The 18,174-nt window shown below is 43.9% G+C and overlaps 2 protein-coding genes across 2 annotated transcripts; one reads left to right on the top strand and one right to left on the bottom strand.

Moving 5' to 3' along the window:
- The first annotated feature begins 2,401 nt into the window (after positions 1 to 2,401).
- On the top strand, positions 2,402 to 11,678 carry LOC136422483 (amino acid transporter heavy chain SLC3A1-like). The gene is made up of 12 exons (XM_066410254.1): positions 2,402 to 2,805; positions 4,188 to 4,460; positions 4,898 to 5,077; positions 5,549 to 5,715; positions 6,182 to 6,307; positions 6,848 to 6,982; positions 7,727 to 7,851; positions 8,457 to 8,676; positions 9,168 to 9,365; positions 9,817 to 9,984; positions 10,851 to 11,031; positions 11,404 to 11,678. The coding sequence occupies exons 1-12, from the start codon at positions 2,559 to 2,561 to the stop codon at positions 11,676 to 11,678; spliced, it is 2,295 nt and encodes a 764-aa protein (XP_066266351.1). The 5' UTR covers positions 2,402 to 2,558.
- Positions 11,679 to 12,760: 1,082 nt separating this feature from the next.
- Positions 12,761 to 16,904, bottom strand: LOC136423605 (sulfotransferase 1A1-like). The gene is made up of 6 exons (XM_066411834.1): positions 16,507 to 16,904; positions 14,896 to 15,125; positions 14,652 to 14,778; positions 14,371 to 14,465; positions 13,817 to 14,015; positions 12,761 to 13,178 (listed from the first exon to the last, which is right to left on the bottom strand). Exons 1-6 carry the CDS (start codon positions 16,643 to 16,645, stop codon positions 13,069 to 13,071), a joined length of 900 nt encoding a protein of 299 aa, XP_066267931.1. The 5' UTR covers positions 16,646 to 16,904; the 3' UTR covers positions 12,761 to 13,068.
- Between the last annotated feature and the right edge of the window lie 1,270 nt (positions 16,905 to 18,174).

Below are 18,174 nucleotides of genomic sequence, written 5' to 3'. Positions count from 1 at the left end.
TGTCCTTACATGTGTCGTCGACTATTATATTTCAAATCTAGGCATCTTGTTTTTTTCGGCCCTTCTTGTTTTTGTTTTTTTTCGCCCTCTCGCATTATAGATTTAAGGTCTCCAAAGGACGTCATCCATAAAAATTACTTGATGTAGCCTTAAGGGCATTTTTAGCACAGTTATGCATGTGTCGTACAAAAATCAACTCTCTCGTCACGGAAAGGTCGTCTTAGATCCTTATGGGCAGTTGGTTGGTTGGGGCCGTACGTCACAAACTGCTTGAATATTCGACAACATCAAAATCGAGCCTGTCTCAATAATGATATTTCTGACTTAAAGTAAACCCAAGCAAAATGAGGGCCCGAAAATCGGATTTTGAAAGTCAATTTATTTAGTCATTTCTATACATTATTAGTTCAAACAACACTATCACAATGTATAGTAACGTGAGAACACACTGAAAATTGTGGCCGGAGTTTTTGTAGGCTCGCAAAACTTAAGGGATCATCCTACACGGTTTGGTGCCGTCTTAAAATGCTCAAAGTATGAATTTATGACACAAATGTGCTAAACAAAGGTCGTAAATGTCACAACCATAAAGATTTCAGCATTTTTTTTCATTCCATTTTTGGGGCCCTAATATTGCTCTGGTTGCCTTTAATAAGAAGACATGCTGTCCCATGGCCTGTTCTAGCCACCTTACCCGTACCCTGAAGTGGCATTTAGGTCTTGTTACGTAGAGAACATTAAGTAAGTAAACTAAGAAATAAACACCATGAAATTATCAGTTTCTCCAGTTTAACCCACCTGTGCACACAGTCGCCCTGTCTCAGGTTTATGATGACGCAGGTTTGTTTGTCTTGATAAGACGAGTGGTCCATCTCCGTATCTATTTTTAAACGGAAACACACCTTGCGGTCTGAGAAAGTAGAGTGACCTCAGCAGCTGACAAAGTCTAACTTTACGTAATGCAGATAAGCACATTATACGTAGCATGAACCCAGGACGTAATGCACACACGGCATCTGGTGGATGTTTGGTCACCGTTGGTAACAAATGGTAGTCTTCACGCTGGGTAACTCCCCTGTAAAATCATTCAACCTCATGATTTGGCCAGTCTGTGAATAATTCCATCAGGTACTGGGTTGGTAGGTCGCTGAATAAAGAGGCTCTTCGTTTTTTTATTCAACCGACGTATTAGTGGCCGTCTGTCACCTTCCTCAGAGCAGTAATGACTGGTTTGCTTTGTACTGCAGCTATAGGTGTCGTTGCTTACAGATGCGGTCCCAAGTCTACTTTTTAATATGGCCAATGCCTACTATTCCAGCTACCCGCGGTACTATGGTAGAGACTAGACTGAGTCAGGTTGAAGCCCTTGGTAGAGTGTGAAGGTTATAAGTCATCGTTTCACCACATTCTCTTCTAATGGCGTTGGTGGCCTCTCAGTTAGGATATGGGACACGGGATTGAGAGGTCACGGGTTCAATTCCTGGCTAGACGTTGTGTCATTCGGAAAAGCATTTTACACGACACTCCATCTGGGTACCTGCCTTCGGTTGAGGAGATAAAAGGCGGTGGAAGGAGAGGAACGGGTTCCATCTTCCAATACTATGCCCAAGACACAGTTAATCATTTAAATGCACTAAATGAAAACAGGGCAACTAGAGCTCACGAAGAAGATCAGATAAAAAGAAAAAAGATTTCATCATCACAAAAGAGTGTCAGTTTGCCATGTTGAGTCCCCCATACACTATTTGAGCTGCGCCAAACAGTGGCAATGGCTAGTACATTTTTCAAGTAGCCCGCACAAACATGGCTATGTGACTGACGCAATGCATTGATAACCATTCACACTTAGGGATGTTTTACCAGCTCCAGTCTACTAACTGCATACGCCTATTTCTGGCAGCCTTCTTTTCCAGTCGGCCTTTTTATGTTGCCGCCGCCTCGTAGAGCGAAGCTATTGAAACGAACCCCGTAAAATTTACCCGGCGTGCACTAATGAACTGGGCGGGCGGACAACACCCCCAGCACCGTAGATATGTCGGCGAGCCCACGATAGTATGGTTACCGGGCGCAGACTGACGCAACACCCAGGCGCATTTGCAACAGGTGGGCAATACCTGTTAATGTTTACCTGTGCTCCCCCAACACACACACACACTACGCTGATCAATGAAATCAGAATTACGATATTTGCCCATCAAATATTGACGTCATTTTCTGGCTTTTGGTACTCATTATGTATCGAAAATACTAAAATTCATCAATAGAAAAGGGTTACAGAAAACCACCACAACGTTGAGATTTTTAGCACAAATCTCACGTCATTGCGTCAGAAGTAACACAAGTGAACTTTGCTCCGTTACAGCAGTCCCACCCCTTTTTTTATTGACCCTCCCTTTGTGTTCAACCGTGGCGATAAACATAACCTGTACTCGAGTGCGCGCCATTGCGACGATTTAGGCGGGTGTAGACCACACTGGCAAACCTTTGTTCTCACCAGAACTTTCCTTTCGTTTGAAGCCTTTTACGCATGACTTCAGCAGTAACAATCAGTGAACAACATGTCGGAGAACTCGGGATACGTTCCGTCGGAAGACGACCGGGACTCTCGCGTGGAGGCGACGGTGAACGAGTACCAGAGCATCCGCAGCTCGGACGCCATGCCCCCGCGGGGTGGGTTCCTGTATTCCAGCCCCCTGCCCGGTCCAGTAGACCCTGTAGACGGCAGCTTGAAAGACGGCAAGGCCGGGGAGACACCAGAAGTTGGGTACGGGTTCTCGGCTGGACCTACCAAGTTTGAAATCGCAGGTGAGTTATTTTATTACAATACAATCATTGAAAATACTTTGTTGAACTCAATCTGATTCAAGCAGATGAGAGAGAAAGAGGGAAGAAAGAGAGAGAAATAGAGACAGAAACATACTAGGGAGGGACAGAGACAAAGAGAGAGACAGTCACAGAGACAGTGAGAGACATAGTCTGACACTGACATGAGAATGGTGGATGTGTGTGTGTCAACTTTTCAGCAGAAAACTTTACATTCGTCCACCCAGAATGTGCTTGGAGATTACAAATCTTTCATTGTCAGGCGGTTAACATTTTTCATGAACGGCTCGCAATGTGGCTAATACAAAGCAAAAGAAATGCTTTCACCTAAGCCTTTCCTTGGCTTGATTATAGAAATATTCTAGTTTTCTAGTATTGTGTATGGCAAGTTGGCAGCCACAACAAATTATGGGAGGGCAAGTACTGAATAAACAAGGGTGTGGTGCAAAACCACGAGACCCACATCACTACAGGTAGAAGCAGCAGTTTTCTGTTAATGGTTTACCACAGTGCAAACACTTGGCAGTTGTCGCGCTACAAGAGAGCGGGTACAAAAAAATTATTTTCGTACATATATGCAAAAGAGGGACCTTAGCTGCTTAATTGATTGCCCCCATCGAGTATTGTGGGACTTTATGATCGACATAGACTAGAAACTAGATTGTTGCTTAGTCATAGAAGTTGCAATAACTTGTATCTTACACAAATGTACAATACCGTCACCGTAAATCGGTGAATATAAATTCCTTATGCACAAAAGTACAGTCAGATCTACCCAAGAAGACCACTCAGGGGAGCGATAAAAAAGTCTGGTTTGTTTGTGGACAGGTGGTCACTGTAGACAGGATCCTTAATGCTTGTGTCAATGGCGAACATCATCTTAGGGACCATCAAAAAAGGTCACATAGGCCAGGTGGTCCTTATGTAGAGGTGGTAACTTTAGTACAAGTTTGAGTGAATATCAATGGCCGGGTGGCCCTCATGTAGAAGTGGTCACTTATCCTGTTTGAATGTAATTGAATCGTTTTGCGTCGTAAATTTACCCTTAATGCAAACACTACATGCACTGCGTCAATAACCACTAAGAATCTGTCTGTGGTGTCTGATTTGCTTGCTCATTTATTGTTTATTGAACAGTATGCACAAAGAAAACAAATAAACCTACAGAAGATTTTAACATAAGTAACAAATGGTATTGTAAACATAGGTAGAGGTGTCTCAACATAATGATGGTCTTCTCTACTAGAATTACATAATTATGTGTTAAAGTCCTTTCCTTTGGCAGAATATAAAGTTAATATTTCATCTTAGAATTATGCAAATGGCTTGCACTATTCAAATCAAATTTGTATTCCTTGTTTCAGACCCCGAAAGTGCGATCCCGAAGAACACCGGACCTTACGCCGGCATGCCCAAGGAGGTCCTCCTGCAGTACTCGGAGCAACCGCTATGGGTCGGGCTACGCTGGTTCTTCCTGACCATCTTCATCGTGGCAGGCCTGGGCCTGATTGGCTGGACCGTGTTCGTCATCATGACGTCACCGAGCTGCCTGCCGTGGTGGCAGGACACGGTCATCTACCAGATCTACCCGCGGTCATTCAAGGACTCTGACGGCGACGGCATCGGCGACATCAAAGGTATGTATTGAAAACAACCGCTTTGCCCAAAATCAGCCACTGCTGCCTGGGTGGTCATGTATTGCCTGTTGCAGTTTGAATAAGATAAAAACCGCTGGAAGCTAACGTTTTGAAACAGCATGCTGACCAAAATATGCTGAAACACGAACGTATGCACACACACACACACACACACACACACACACACACACACACACACACACACACACACACACACACACACACACACACACTCACACACACACACCGTGACACACACACACACACACACTCACACACACACACACACACACGGACAAACACACGCAAAACAATACCTACATTTTTATTGATATAACAAAACCTACGTTGGATGTCTCTGTAGCTCAACTGCTAGCAGCCTCATAGTTGAGCTCCTGGTTCATATACCTCCAGGTAATGATAACGTTTCTGTTCAGGTATCCATGAGAAGCTGGGCTACCTGGATGACCTGGGTGTGAAGACGGTGTGGCTTAGCCCCATCTTCCCGTCCCCCATGAGGGATTTCGGCTATGACGTGTCGGACTACACGGGAATCTGGGAGACCTTCGGCACGCTGGACGACTTCCAACAACTCCTGGACGCCATGCACGAAAGAGGTGACATATCAAGTCTATATGATGCACATTTTTGCATACACAATTGTATACACAATACAAAAAGAAAAAGCAACAACTGGATAAGGCCGTCAGACATCTCAGATAGCATTCGCTACCTTTTGTCAGTGACTGAATCTCCTGTTCAGTTACTTGAGTAACTTTTTATTGTGGATCCTATTACCTGGGCAGGACCTGGATGTGCAACCTTCATTGACGTAAAAGGAAGCCCCATTGCCTTTTTGAGGCCTTAGGAGCAGTGGTCACAAGTTGAAAATAGCCGACGCAACCATATTCTTTGGGTGGATAGATCCTTGAAATACCCTTCTCAAAAATGCATATGCCAATGTTCCCTTTTAATCTTCTCCCTACTGCCTAACCCCGTAAGTAAAGGGATTTTCCGTGTGAAACTTTGTCAGATGTGAACTTTGTCAAAGCTTTATGATTTTCTCATTGTATCATATATTTTCCCAGGAATGAAGTTGATTCTGGACTTCGTTCCTAACCACACGAGTGACAAACACGAATGGTTCAACAAAAGTCGAGCAGGCGAGGGTCCATACACCGACTACTACGTCTGGCAGAACTGTAACAATGACAACGACGGAGACGGAATCCCCGATCCGCCACCAACTAACTGGGTGGGTACAGGAACTTACCCCCCCCCCCCCCCCCATTCCACTTGGACGGCGCTCTCGTCGCGCGCTCTCTGCGACCTAAAGTTTAACAGAGCGCTCAACGAATTTCATAGATAGAAAACTAATCGTTCACGCTTTATGTGTTTTGTTGTATTTTCAGTCATACTTGTACATTTTCCATGATATTCCAATTATGAAATCAAGGATTAGACAAATCCGATTTATGTCGCAGCGAGAGCGCAGCGCCGTCTAGTGGAATGGGGGCCTTATATATCGATCATATAAAAATAGCTTAACGTTCTCCCCGCTACCTAACTATGAAACCAATAAAGAATGAGGTGCCAAATGGCTACTTCAGTGCAATCTAGCCCTCGGGCTACAAATGTGTATTTTATTGTGTATGTATGATGCATAACAATAGACCAGTTTTATTTCTTACTTTCTAACATGTTGACTTCTCCTCCTCTAGAGGTCGGTGTTCACGGAGTCCATGTGGCAGCGGGACGAGACGAAAGGACAGTGTTACCTTCACCAGTTCCTGCCGGAACAGCCGGACCTTAACATGAGGAGTCCGGACGTACAGCGGGAACAAACGGTACGTTATTCAACAATGTTGTATGATCATCGTGGAAGCTGATCTATGTTGGTAGTAATCATAATACAATGCTAAAGTTTCTTCCAACACTAATCTTTTCACGGATCAAATTTTCAACGACCACTGTCGCCATCTTCAGGATCAATAATTATTGGCGACAGTGGTCGTTGAAAATTTCTTCTTCAGGATCAATAATCATTGATCCTGAACAAGGCGACGGGGGTCGTTGCAACTTTGATTCGTGAATACCTTAGTGTTGGAAGAAACTTTAGCATTGTATTATGTTGTATAATTCACCACGTTGTATTATTACAGCCAGTAGTACCCATCTGAGTAATGAGGCTGCTGCAACGTGTTCAAGGAGGTAAATAGATCCTTGTTGACACTATCTACCATTGACAACATTGTATAGCCTAGAACCATCCTGCAGTTTGTACTAGATGGATATATGTAGCCAGTAGTATCATGCCTTACATTGTACCTGTTACAATTGTTGTGCTGTAAACTTTGACTTCACCGGCTTTATCACGTTGTTTGCAGAATGTGATCCGTACCTGGCTGTCCCGCGGTGTTGACGGGTTCAGGGTGGATGCCATCGCACACGGACTGGAGGAGGACTCATACTCCCTGGATGCCCCTGACGCCCCATGTGTGGCACAAGGCAACTGCCCTCCGGTAGGTTTTACTGATGCTAAATCTTATGTACATTGGGAAATATATCAAAGAATGTCTAGACGTAAGAAACTCCTCCAATGATTGTAAAATCCCATTGTCATCCCATACTACTACACCATATTGTATAAGATAGACTACTTCACCATATTGTATAAGATAGACTACCACATAATATTGTATTAGATAGATTGGTTAGCCTATGTTATCTATGTTACCAGTGAATGCCATACTTTGTACCTTGTACAATTGTTGTGCAATAAAGTTATTATTATGTATAAGCCTCCTCGCCGTTTTGAGTGCGCATGTGCAGGCGTGAAGCATTGTAGTATAAGGTCAAAGTCGAAGGCCCTGAGGAGTAGACATACTCCTTGGACGCAACTGCCGCCCGGTATTATTTCTTTACCATATATATATCACCTTCCTCAGGGCGATTGTGACTGGTTCACATTGTACTGCAGCACAGGTGTCGCTGCTTATAGATGCGTTCCCAAACGCAAAGCATTAATGTGCTCTTTCCCATCGTCCCTGGATCAGTACTACACTCAGCTGCACAACTACACTTTCGAGTATGACGTTAAACCCCTAGACGAAAAGAACTTAATTTAACACACTTATTGAGAAGGGTAGGGGTGACCGGATGTGCTTGGCTGAAAATGCAAGCCGTGGCAAAACTATTACACTATAGCTACCTACTTGTAGAAGCATCTTCTGATTCCCGAAATGTGCTCTTTCCGATTGTCTCAGGACCCGTACTTCACTCAGCTGCACAACTACACTTTCGAGTATGAACCCGAGACTCTGCACGACATCATTCAGGGGTGGAGGGACGACGTATTGACTGAATATAGCAACGAACCAGAGAAGTACAGGTAAGCAGAGGAAGAACAGTTCTTTCATGACTGCGTTTCAAATTTGCAAACAACAAACTTTATCCTATGGCAAGATTTTCCTTTTTGGTGGCGTAGAGACTCCAGTCGTGATCTCTACCCATAGAATCGCCGATTCTGCCAGGTCGCAATCTATAAGCTGACAAATGCTGTGACATGTATATTACCAATCATGAACATTGCCGTAACCTTGTACACTAGCCTATGTAACACAGTCTCTCGCTACCCCGTCAGTTGGACGAGCCTCTAGGAGCGCAATTTATGCTTAGGTCTCAATTGCACCGGTACCTGTAGGGGCTGTAGTCCCGGCCGGACCCCGAAGCCACAAAGTCCCGATGAACTGCCTTGTGCCGGGGGGTACCTCCCGGAGCTTGCACTATTAGCTCACGGCGTCTATTTCTTACCGGCCGGTCCTGCGTTGATTCTAAGTCCGAGTTAAAATGATTTGGGGGTCCCGGTCGGTCCCAAAAATATCCCGGCAGCCGCAGGGTATCCCACGGGGGCCACGTAGGGGCCATGCCCGAAAGTGCAAAAAGAACAGCCCGTTAACCAGCTTGTATAAACCCATGTTTTCCTTCCTCCCCTAGGTTCATGGTGACGGAAGTGTACCTGCCACCCCAGGGCCTGACCAGGTACTACGGCAAGGACGGGAAGGTCGAGGCGGACTTTCCCTTCAACTTCCAGCTGATCAGCGGGGAGTCCAAGTACGGGAACCTCCCGGGCCGCGAGCTGACCGGCGCCAAGACGCACCAGCTCGTCGACTCCTGGCTGAAGGAGGTGCCGGCACGCCGCTGGCCCAACTGGGTGGTAAGGGTCTATTGTTTAGTAGCCTCCGTTGCAGGCTTTGAACCGGCTTTTTGGGGGGCTAAATAATACACTTTTTGCAACCAGCCCGTAACTATCAGCCAACGTGTTTAAATACACATACAACTATTAATCTCCTAGCCGCGGCGACTGTGGTGGGAAGACGTATTTGTACTGTATAATATACAAGTAAATACATGTTCCCACCAGAAGCGGAGGTGCTTCTCCGGTTTGTTTTGGACGTCATTTGGGCATTTTAAGCGGGCTTTCTATTTCGTCAGGTTTTCCTCTTGGCTAAAATTTGGATGGGAGGACCATGGACAGGTATGACACTAAGTAAAACATTGAGAAGAACCGAAAACCGAGAACGGTTACAGGAGAAAGTGGTTGTCAGATCTTCTGTGGTGCCCCAAAGGTAAAATAGTTGCATCAAAGGAAGATAAGACGAGATTAGAAATGGACTGACGTCTGACATGACGTTTCCTTTGTTCTAGCTCGGTAACCATGACAACCACCGCCTGCCGAACCGGTTCAATCCGGAGTACTCCCGAGCCATGGTCATGATGCTGCTGATGCTGCCCGGCACGCCCACCACTTACTACGGAGAGGAGATCGGCATGTCCGACATCACGCCGGAGGTGGGGAAGACCCAGGACCCCTTCTGTCCGGATGATCCCACAGAAGACCCAATGGTTAGTCAGTATACTATATAGGATATACGTTTGTGAATATTAGAAGGTATTCAGGTAAGGAAAAGAGGAATCAAATTGAATCTTTACTACTGATTAATACATTTGTATAGGACATGTAAGGGATTCCAATCGTCATTTCGGATGGTAACGTAGAAATACAAGGAGGAGATTGTTTTACACAGCCAGTAATTCTCACCTGCTGACGTTTCGGTGTCTGCCAGACACCTTCCTTAGAGCTTCTGACTGGAGTACTGCTCACCGCTATAAGTAGACGAAGTAGGTGGCGCTTTTAGTTAAAACTTAGTGCCTGAAGTTTAGACTAGACTAGAGTAGTCACACGTTATACTGTTCATCATTGTCTGTCCGTCCTCTCCGTGTTACATGTACATGTACTTGCAATTAGCCTACGGGAAAGAACTTGCAATAAACTATATACCCGTCATCTTTTCAGGATTTGGAAGGCCAGTTCTTTGCGACTTGCCGAGACTACGAGAGAGCTCCGATGCAGTGGAGTTCTGAACCCAACGCCGGATTCAGCGCCAACAATGAAACAGACTCGCACGGCTGGACAACATGGCTGCCTGTCAACAGCGACTACCAACAAGGAGTTAACGTTGAGGTAATGATGTCGCAACTCATTCATTTAATTACCTTCCTCTAGAAGGTTATCATTTGAGTCTGTTTGTTTGTGTGTGTGTGTGTCTATTTGTCTGTGAACAGCATGACTTCATCCACCCATCCATTTATTCGTTCAGTCCTTCCTTCCTTCATCCATCCATCCATCCATCCATCCATCTATTTGTTCATTTCTTATTTCATCCATCCATCCATCCATCCATTTATTCATTCATTCCTTCTTTCATTCGTCTTCATCACATTTATTTTCATTCACCTTTTTAATGGGTCCCATAGTACACACGCGACGCTTTGTCATGGTAACAATGTTACTTATGTTACCCATAGTGCCCTACATGAGAAAGCAGGAAATAAAATCAATGAAAAGGTCTATACCCAGTGAAACATAATGTGTTATCACTTATCAGTATATATCATAAGAGTCGGAAGTAACACAAAAAGTAGACAGGAAATACTTTTATCCGTGAATAATTTCATCAGGTTAGTGAATGACTGAATAGCAAAGATCTTTTATTCACAACCAAGTATTTTACAAGAGCCGACGTTTCGACGACTGTCTGTCATCTTCATCAGGCCTGCAGGGCAATACTGACTAAGTTACAGTGCACTGAAGCTATGTGTTACTGCTAACAATGCACTGAAGCTAGTTTGGGGCTGTATTGTTAGCAGTAACACCTAGGTTCAGTTACATTGTGACCTAGTCAGTATTGCCCTGATGAAGATGACAGACAGTCGTCGAAACGTCGGCTCTTGTAAAATACTTGGTTGTGAATAAAAGAACCTTGCTATTCAGAAATACTTTTAGTTCTTGATTTGCAAATAAACCGTAAGTTTTTTTTCCTAAAACAGGAGCAACAGTCTGCCACTGATTCGGCACTAAGCATGTACAAGGCGCTGATCGGCATGCGCGGGCTGAACCATCTCGCGATCCACAGGGGGTGGTTCTGCTACGTGCTTTACAACACGAACACCTTCGCCTTCGTCAGGGAGCTAGAGGGCGCCCCAGGATATCTCATCACTATGAACTTGGGTAAGGATCTTGGAGCCGTCACTGGCTTTTTGTTGCAGAAAGCAATCTTTAATGTATAAAGAGAAATAAAGCAAGATGGTTCTTCATGTGCCACCAAAACGAGCTGTCCATTGTAATCGTACGTCAAAACGTCACCTGTTAATATCGCTGCTCTCATTGGCACAAATATTAAGGATTTTGTCTATAGTATGATCACCTGTCCACATAGAGCAGACTTTGTTGATCCCTTCTTGGCCGAGTTTTGACTGTAATACGTTTACAAACCTGAATCTCTTACTTATATCCTCCCTCGAGTATTTTATTGGCACGGGTACAGGTATTAGCTGCACAACCCTGTCTCTTACCCAACTTTCTGTGCCTTCATAAATACAGGTAATCAGCCTCTCACAGACGACTACTTTGCACTTGACGTTGGCCTTCCTCTCGAGGGCACCGTTTCCGTCAGCACCGGGATGAATCGCAATGGCGACCGGGTCCAGCTGAACAAGCTTCAGCTGGATGTGGGAGAGGGTCTTGTCGTCGAGTACGCTGCTGGGTACAACGTTCACAAGCACGCGGGAATGGAGGAGGGACGCGACTGCTACATCTTCTCAGAGAAGGCTTATGTCAACTTCATGGGCATTCTCAGTACTTTTAGGGTGGAGTAAAGAGCCCAACACACTTAACGAGAAGAGTAGGGGACTGACCCAGTGTGCTTAGCTATATCTAGCGAGGCCACACTGTACGTTAACAATATATACTTGGAAAAGCGTAACGCTTTACCTCAATTGCGAGTAGAAGCAAATTATCTTACATTAGAGGATAACAAAAAGAGTTGATGATTGAGGTATATATATATTGGATATATGGGACTAAGTCTGTCGTACTGATTTGATGGCTTAATTCAACTATAAAGACAGAGAGGATTGTCCAGTGGAATTATTGTTTAGTGTTGGCCAGTATGGATTGCATACAACAATGGGATTTCTATTCCACATTAAATAGTATTCACTCTCTGTGTGACAAAATGCAACTTTCCAGTCCGTGAACGGTTTCATAACAGAAACTGCACAGACCAAAGCATGACAGAACCAGTCGGAATTGCCCTGAGGAAGGTGACGGTCACCGAATCGTCGGTCTTGAATGAAACATTTGGTTGTGTACAAATCTCACTTTGTTATCCTGTATTTCCAGTGACTACATCTAAAGTATCATGCACTTGTTAGTGTGATCCCGGCAACGCAGTGAATATCAAAAATATCAATTTCGTACTCTGTAATCTCTGAATGGAGACTCGGCCCAAAGTAGTCATTGAACTTTCAAATATATTCAACATCTCAATGGAACTGTTTGTTTGGCGAGTTGAAAAGCTTCTAATGCTCTGTGTGTGTGTGTGTGTGTGTGTGTGTGTGTGTGTGTGTGTGTGTGTGTGTGTGTGTGCGTGTGTGTGTGTGTGCGTATGTGTGTGTGATTGTGTGTGTGTGACTGTGTGTATGTGTGTGTGTGACTGAGTGTGTGTATGTGTACATGTGCGTGTGTGACCGTGTGTGTGTATGTGTGTGACTGTGTGTGTGTGCGTGTGTGTGTGTACATGTGCGTGTGTGACTGTGTGTGTGTGCGTGTGTGTGTGTACATGTGCGTGTGTGACTGTGTGTGTGTGTGTGTGAGTGTGTGTGTACATGTGCGTGTGTGACTGTGTGTGTGAGTGTGTGTGTATGTGACTGTGTGCGTGTGTACCAAAAAAAGATGCAGATGTTATTCAATTAAAAGCTAATACTTAAGTGAAGTGAACACATTTTCTTTCTTTCTTTGTTTGTATTTCATATCCGGTAAACCGCCTCATGCCATAAAATAACAGGTTTGTATTGCAAAATACAAGCTGCATGTATGGAAACCAAAGCAAGATTCGATCACGATATATAGCTATCTTGTCACAGAAAAGTTTGTCTTAGATCCTTGTCTACGATTCTTTCTGCCATAATCTGCTTGTAAATTCTTCAACATCAAAAATTGCACGACGGCCTTCGAGGAACTGATGTGACATTGCCATAACAGACACTACTCAAACTGGAAGGTCAGATTTAGTCCCGCCATTTTCTCCTTGTGGATCGCCTCCAGAGTCTCATTCTCCTCCTGACTGAACCAGTTCTTCCAGTCACCAACCTCTCCTGGAGAAAAGAGCGAGAGAATCCTAATATCGTGGTCCGCCAGTAATGTCTTTTTCTTGTGGTTACATGATGTTTTGAGAATTGGTTTTAGAATCGGTTTAATACAGTTCAGTGAAAGGAACATTAAGCTGTATCTTTTTAAAAATCATGCATTGCAAGGTCTGTTTTATGTCCACTTTGAAATTGTCTGATTGTCATAAATATGTAAGCCAGTTGGCTGGAATGTTCTTTTGCAATAAAGAAGTCACCCATTTGCTTAATTTTGGTTTTCTACGCAAATACATCAATACTATCGGTTACGTTACACAACTAGTCGTTTAACTAAACCAGAATAATTGACGGGTAAATTTGACGATTCATTAAATAGAAAAGGAACAAGAAGAATATCATCATCATCATTATTCTGTAGGTTGCGTCTAGCTTTGCAGTCATCAAAACTACGGCTTTTGTCAAGAAGTGACGACGAAAGGAAGTAAACGTCTTGTACGTTTGCGTTTGAACTCGCGTCGCTGGCTCGATGGTTTATTCGGTAGTCACCGGCCAGGCGTTATGCCGTAGTAAAGCTAAGAGAAAAGTGAATCATTAACTTTCTAACGCTTTTTTGAAAAAAAATACAGGACACTGAAGACAGTCGGTACCTTTGCGTATGAACTCAAGCCCACTTCCTTCCGCCTTGCTGAAAAAAGGCCTCTGCATTGCTGGATTACGGGACATATTTGTCGACGGATTCTTCTTCATAGCAGAGAAGGTACAGTTGACCACCACCTCATCGATGCGCTGGTCTGACAGAGGCTTGCCCAGGAAGTTAGCGATCTTCACCACGTGGCCTCGCAGGTCCTAAGCATATCGTACACCGTTGAGATTTCAAGATGCAAAACAATGTTACATTATGCAATCTGACAGTAGCGTTTACCAGGACAGCAATCCTTAAGCATAAGATACATCAATGCTTTCCGTCTGATCTTGCTGAGAAACACTTTAACTACGACGTACTGCTATATCGTTCTGCTTACCATCAAATTCTGAATATGAGTACCATTATTGCATGGCTTATCAATTTATTCTGGTCTTTTCAAAAGACTTTTATTAAGAGAGATTTGCACTTGTACGGTGATTGAATGAAGACGGGAAAGAGCCATGAGTCCAGATCTGTTTTATTACATTCGTCACCTATTTTGTCAACACTACTCACCCTCTTCATGTCTTCAAACTTGATGAAGAGCATGTTGACGTCATCCTTGTGACGCCAGTACTCCGGGATCACGTCCCACCAGAAGCCGTTGTAAGCTGTCAAATGACAAGAGACTGAGGTTAACTGATGGAAGTACAAAGCTGGAAGCGACAGTACCATAAACTAGACGGCGGGGCATAGGTTTGGAAAACGGTTCTATCCCAACCTCAGAGCCCGACCTCCATCGCGCTATCGTCCCCTGAAGATATGAATCTTACTTTACGAATGATCATTATATTTACCTTCTTTCGGCGTAATGAACTCCTTGAAATTTTCTTCCCAGGTTCCACAAGGAATGGTGTTGAACATGCGTCGCATGTTGTGCCAAGAAACAACCACATCTTTGACGTTCCTCGCACAGTGGATAATCTAGTACAAGAAACAACATGGATCAATTGAAGGACGTTTACTGTTTCTTCCATCTAATCGAAAAAGTGTTACATTCACAGCTATAGTTCAAAATGTTGAAGGACTGGCTAATCGTACCTTTCCTTTCCCGTCCTTGGCCTGCTGAGGTAACATGTAATAGGGCAGGTGGGTTTTCATCAGGCGGGGGGAGGGGGCGTTCTCCAGCAGTTTCGGCACGGGCTCGCTGTTTCCCATCTTGTCCGAAGCTTCCAGCCAGGGAGTACGTTCCAGGATTGGAACTTTGCAGACTTCGCTGATATCGCCATCAGCACACACCAGAGACACGATCTGCTGTGTCCACGTTGTTCCTGGATTTAAAGAAGAAATGATTTTTCTTCCGTGTTTTCTCACGCAGAATGGGTCTTGAAATAGCAAAGCTCAAAATGTATTTGGTGCCTTCTTGTTTTAAGTTAAGTTGGTTAAAGGCAAACAGCACCATGCATACTGAATCAAAGTTGTACAAAGGACAACCATGATTCTTCCTGTTATGGCATCCAACAGCAGCACAAGTGTGTACCATGTTCACAAAACACGTGTAGGTACAGCGACACGATCACCTATATATACGTGTGTAAATCGAGGAAGTTTGACAGATGTCCTTGAGAAGTTGAGTGCACAATGCCACCCAACTTGGTCAGCAATCTGACACCCAACATGGCGGCCTGCCTCTGTGACCTCTGACCCGTGATGTCAATGCAAGTGGCCAATTGCCAACACAAAAATTGAACCCAAATTTTCGACTGATCAGCTGCAGGCTTTGTCAAGGAATGAGCAGTCCATGCTTATGTGACGTCAAGTTATGCAGATAGAACACGTGACTTGGTGGGCAGTGGATCATATGCTGCAGAAAGTCGATGGCGTCCCCGTCTCTGTTGAGGGATAGTTGCAAAGTCCTCATTCCTTGACAAAGGCTGGAGTTGATAAGCAAAATATTTGGGTGATTCCAATTTTTGTGTTGGCAATTGCAGTTCAACTTTGATTCAGAATGACTTCTACCAGCACAGATGAACTTTCAAGTGATCACCACCATACATAGATGATGTGAATGTAGAAGTTGTTTTTATAATTACTACAATTAGTAATGAAACGCTGAAATGGATTCAATGGACAGGACTTTCACACATACAATATCTAATATGGATAGAGAAGACCATCAATTGAGATAGATTATGCTTATTTCAACCTTAGATAAAACAAATTTACAAAAGCTTTAGATATCTCACGGAGGCATGAGGTCTCCGTATTCTTTTTGGGATTGAAATGCAGGTTTTTATGAGGCCTTCTTTTAGTGCATCTTTTCATGGTTTCCAATGGCCGGAATTGACTGTGTGATCTGCTGGCTTTCGAGGTCAGAAGTCAGGAAAGTCAATTGCCGTGTTTTTCGGGGCTAGTTTGAAATTCGTCAGATTTTGGGTCAATATGTTTGATATACAACGTATGCCACTGAGTGCAAATGTAGATTGCGGGGCGTAAAATTGGGGCAGGCTCGCGTGCAGTGGGGGTTCTGGTAGTCATGGTAGCAAGGCCTCCTCGCACGGCCTCACAGAGGTCTGGCGAAACGGCGAAATGGCGGTGTAGCTTGTGTCGTATTGATGTACCTCTATGGTGCTATAGTTATGCAAAACGTGACAAAACGTAGAAGATAGTACTGTTAAGACTAAGAAAAGAGAAGGCTTAAAAGATTCTTACCCGATTTAAGGTAAGCTGCGATGAAGACGTCGTCGTCTCTGACTTCGAATGATTCTATCATTTCCATGGCAACTGCGCTGTGATTGGGGTCAAACTTTACCCCTTTGTAGTAAACCGCCTGGAAACTTGGGAGACTCATGGTGCTCTCGCGTGCACTCTGACAGGCTTCAGTGAAAGGCAACTGGTGAACTGAATGAGGGAGAGAGACTGATATCACGAGGGTGTTTCAAAGAAAATTTGGCATGGCTCACTTCTGATTATTACAGAAGGCTGAAATTTCAGAAAATAATGACACCTACGTCGCATGCCGAGTTTTATTTCTGAAATCCAAGCAGTTTTTCTTTCGTCTACAGCTGTTAGATTGTGATGAGGTGTGATAAATGATAATGATTTATTGATCAGAAGATCAGAATTACCCGTGCAATGGCAGCCGGTGCTGAATTGCTGCAGGGTTTACAATCATATAATACAGAACAGATACATATTTGCTCCACACTTGCACTTTGTGGAACTGTCGCAAGGGTCTGGGAGGATGCCATTCGGCGCCAGCAGGTGACCTCAATACGACCTTCCCCAACTGAAGTCAGGTACCCATTCACACCTGGGTGAAGTGAGGAAAGTCGTGTTAAGTGCCTTACCCAAGGGCACAACATCGGGGCATGTCGGGGTTTCGAACCCGGGACCTCCCGGTTCTGGGCGAAACACTACCGATTGCGCCACACGATGCCACGTGATACTGGAGCAGTGTGACTAATTTTCATGAATACGAAGGCCAAATCCTCAGTGAACAGCCCCCGTATCTGTGCAACTACGAAGTATAAGTTTTGGGTTATTTGGTTTATATTCAGTAGTTGGTGTAAACTCCTTTACAAATTTAACATCATCAAACGGACACTTTGTTTGTTGTTTATTCGCTTGGCATGCATTGTATTTACATGCCAGGGTTGCCCAACTAGCTTAAGCTATTACAGAGGGAAACCCTGGGAGCCCCAAAAAACGGACATTTTTGCGAACTCAGTGTGGCGTTTCAAACTGTGAATCTTTCTACAAACATAAGGAATGTACTTACGTTGTTTATTCCGCTCAGCTGTTGCAGGGTTATATATTTTCCTCACAGATTCTAGCTCGAGATGTTCACACAGTAGAGAATCCTAAAATCTGACCTAGCCGGCTAAGAACATGTAGATTGAAATATAAACCAAGATGGACTTCGAAACGACACAGCAAATACTCTGACTGAGTGCGTTGACCTATGCTACAAGTGGCCTAATTTTGTCTCATTGAGGCAGAGCTGGTATTTGTTTGTTTGACACATAACGAGCAGACTGACACCTTACCTTAAAGGAAAGCTACACAAAAAATTGAAAATCCTTCTATGCTATGCTTAATATATTCCAAAGTAAAATTCTTACTTCAAGTTGTTTCACATAAGTCCGTCATAGTTCAGGGATTTTCCACAGTTTGCAACGAGAGCTGCGCTTTATAAACTTATTCAATATAGGTTTCCCCATTTCATACATCTTTGCAAAGCGAAACATTTCATATTTTTAATGGCTTTAGTTAAACCCTCTATTAAAAAACACTTATTATATTTACAATATTACCAAGATGCGAGAAGAGGCCATATATATACATTACAATTATAAGCTAGCACTAATATAATGATAA

This window comes from Branchiostoma lanceolatum, chromosome 17 (genome assembly GCF_035083965.1).
Source record: "Branchiostoma lanceolatum isolate klBraLanc5 chromosome 17, klBraLanc5.hap2, whole genome shotgun sequence".
Classification (NCBI taxonomy): domain Eukaryota; kingdom Metazoa; phylum Chordata; class Leptocardii; order Amphioxiformes; family Branchiostomatidae; genus Branchiostoma; species Branchiostoma lanceolatum.
This window is presented reverse-complemented; position numbering and strand designations above follow the sequence as displayed.

What these genes read in the sequence shown, in the direction of transcription:
- LOC136422483 (XM_066410254.1), top strand. Translation starts at nt 2,559, where the DNA reads ATGTCGGAGAACTCGGGATACGTTCCGTCGGAAGACGACCGGGACTCT. An exon ending in TACCAAGTTTGAAATCGCAG is followed by an intron (nt 2,806 to 4,187) that starts GTGAGTTATTTT and finishes TCCTTGTTTCAG; the next exon opens with ACCCCGAAAGTGCGATCCCG. An exon ending in AACGAACCAGAGAAGTACAG is followed by an intron (nt 7,852 to 8,456) that starts GTAAGCAGAGGA and finishes TTCCTCCCCTAG; the next exon opens with GTTCATGGTGACGGAAGTGT.
- LOC136423605 (XM_066411834.1), bottom strand. Translation starts at nt 16,645, where the DNA reads ATGAGTCTCCCAAGTTTCCAGGCGGTTTACTACAAAGGGGTAAAGTTT. An exon ending in CCAAGGACGGGAAAGGAAAG is followed by an intron (nt 14,779 to 14,895) that starts GTACGATTAGCC and finishes TTCTTGTACTAG; the next exon opens with ATTATCCACTGTGCGAGGAA. An exon ending in AGTTTGAAGACATGAAGAGG is followed by an intron (nt 14,016 to 14,370) that starts GTGAGTAGTGTT and finishes CGATATGCTTAG; the next exon opens with GACCTGCGAGGCCACGTGGT.